Genomic DNA, 2517 nt, shown 5'->3' with positions numbered 1-2517 from the left:
GGGAGAGAGAATTAGTTAGTTAGTGATTCTGCTTCCACAAACAAACAGACAATAATGACACACTGACAACACACACTGACAACACACACTGACAAGACAGAGCCAGTGACATAGCACACTGACACAAGAGACAGTGAGATCAAATGACACACTGACACGACACACTGACACGACACACTGACATGACACACTGACACAACACACTGACACGACACACTGACACTACACACTGACACAACACACTGACACGACACACTGACACAACACAGAGACATGACACACTGACAAGACACACTGACACAACACAGAGACACGACACACTGACATGACACACTGACACAACACAGAGACACGACATACTGACACCAGACACACTGACATGACACACTGACATGACACACTGACACCAGACACACTGACATGACACACTGACACCAGACATACTGACATGACACAGTGACATATGAAACACTGACACAAGAGACACTGACAAGACACACTGACACGACACACTGATATAACAGACTGACATGACACACTGGCATGACACACTGACACGACACACTAATATAGCACACAGGTACCAGACACACTAACATGACACACTGACATGACACACTGACACAAGACATACTGACCTGACACAGTGACATGACACACTTACTCGACACACTGACATAACACAAGGATATGACACACTGACATGAAAGACCGACATGACACACTGACACAAAACACTGACATGACACACTGGCACCAGAGACACTGACATGACACACTGATATATCACACTGAGATGACACACTGAATTGACATACAGACACCAGACATGTGTATGACACACTGACATGACACACAGACACTAAACACTGACATGACACACTGACATCACGAAAGAATATGACACACTGACATGAAGGACTGACATGACACACTGACATCTGACATGACACACTGATATAACACACCGACTTGACACACTGACATGACACACTGTCATGACACACTGACACCAGAAACATGTGCATGACACTGACATGACATGCTGACATGACACACTGGCATGACACACTGACATGACACACTGACATGACACACTGACATGACACGCTGACATGACACACTGACATGACACACTGACATGACATGCTGACACCAGATACACTGACATGACACACTGACAATAGAGACACTGACAACAGAAACACTGACATGACATACAGATATAACACACTGACACCAGACACAAGAGACACTGACATGACACACAAACACCAGAGACACTGACATGACACAGTGAACCAAGAGACATTGACATGACACACTGACACCAGACACACGTACATGACACACTGACACAAGACACATGCACATGACACACTGACACCAAACACACTGACATGACACACTGACACATGACACACTGACACCAAACACACTGACATGACACACTGACAACAGACACATGCACATGACACACTGACGTGACACACTGAGGTGACACACTGACATGACACACGGACACCAAACACACTGATATGACACACTGAGCCCAGAGACACTGACAAGACACACTCATATGACACACTGACATGACAGACTCATATGACACACATGACACACTGAAACCAGAGACACTGACATGACACACTTACACCAGACACACTGACATGACACATGCATATAACACACTGACATGGCATACTGAACCCAGAGACACCGACATGACACACTAACATGACACACTAACATGACACACTCATATGACACACATGACACACTGAAACCAGAGACACTGACATGACACACTGATACCAGACACACTGACATGACACACTGACATCATGACACACTGACAAAACACGCTGAAATCAGAGACACTGAAACCAGACACACTGACACGACACACTGACATGACACACTAACATGACACTGAAACCAGACACACTGACACGACACAATGAGATGACACAGTGACACGACATACTGACATGACACACTGACATGACACACTGACAAGACACAATGACATGACACAGTGACACGACATACTGACACTAGAGACACTGACATGACACACTGACACAACACACTGACATGAAACACTGACATGACACACTGACACAACACATTGACATGACACACTGACACAACACAATGACAAGACACAATGACATGACACACTGAAAAGACACACTGACATGACACAAGACACACTGACACGACACACAGACACGACCTACCAATCTGAGTGTCCATGTGTAGGTGAGGGGTGGGGGTGGTGGAGCGGTCAGCACGGGTCAGCTTCCACACCACCCGAGGGTTGAGTTCTCCCACATAGACGGAGCCACAGGTGGTGGGGTCCACTGCCAGGTCATGGGGGTTCCTCAGTCCCTGCGGTATGTTCCACGACTCCAGCAGTTGACCAGAGCTCATGTCTACCGTGAACCCCTGGACTGTCAGGTCTGAGGGTCCGTCGTAGGCCGGGCCATTCACCGCATACAACACTCCTGGGGG

The 2517-nt window shown here is 47.1% G+C and overlaps 1 protein-coding gene across 1 annotated transcript in view; it reads right to left on the bottom strand.

Moving 5' to 3' along the window:
• Nucleotides 1–1651: 1651 nt before the first annotated feature.
• LOC100533394 (peptidyl-glycine alpha-amidating monooxygenase A) overlaps nt 1652–2517 on the bottom strand; it is a 9307-nt gene continuing 8441 nt past the window's right edge. Inside the window, exons 6-7 of the mRNA XM_035973372.1 lie at nt 2202–2510; nt 1652–1665 (exon numbers count right to left, since the gene is read on the bottom strand). Coding sequence (XP_035829265.1) covers nt 1652–1665; nt 2202–2510 — 323 coding nt within the window. The remainder of the gene's footprint in view (nt 1666–2201; nt 2511–2517) is intronic.

Source organism: Aplysia californica, unplaced genomic scaffold, assembly GCF_000002075.1.
Source record: "Aplysia californica isolate F4 #8 unplaced genomic scaffold, AplCal3.0 scaffold01171, whole genome shotgun sequence".
Classification (NCBI taxonomy): Eukaryota; Metazoa; Mollusca; class Gastropoda; order Aplysiida; family Aplysiidae; genus Aplysia; species Aplysia californica.
This window is presented reverse-complemented; position numbering and strand designations above follow the sequence as displayed.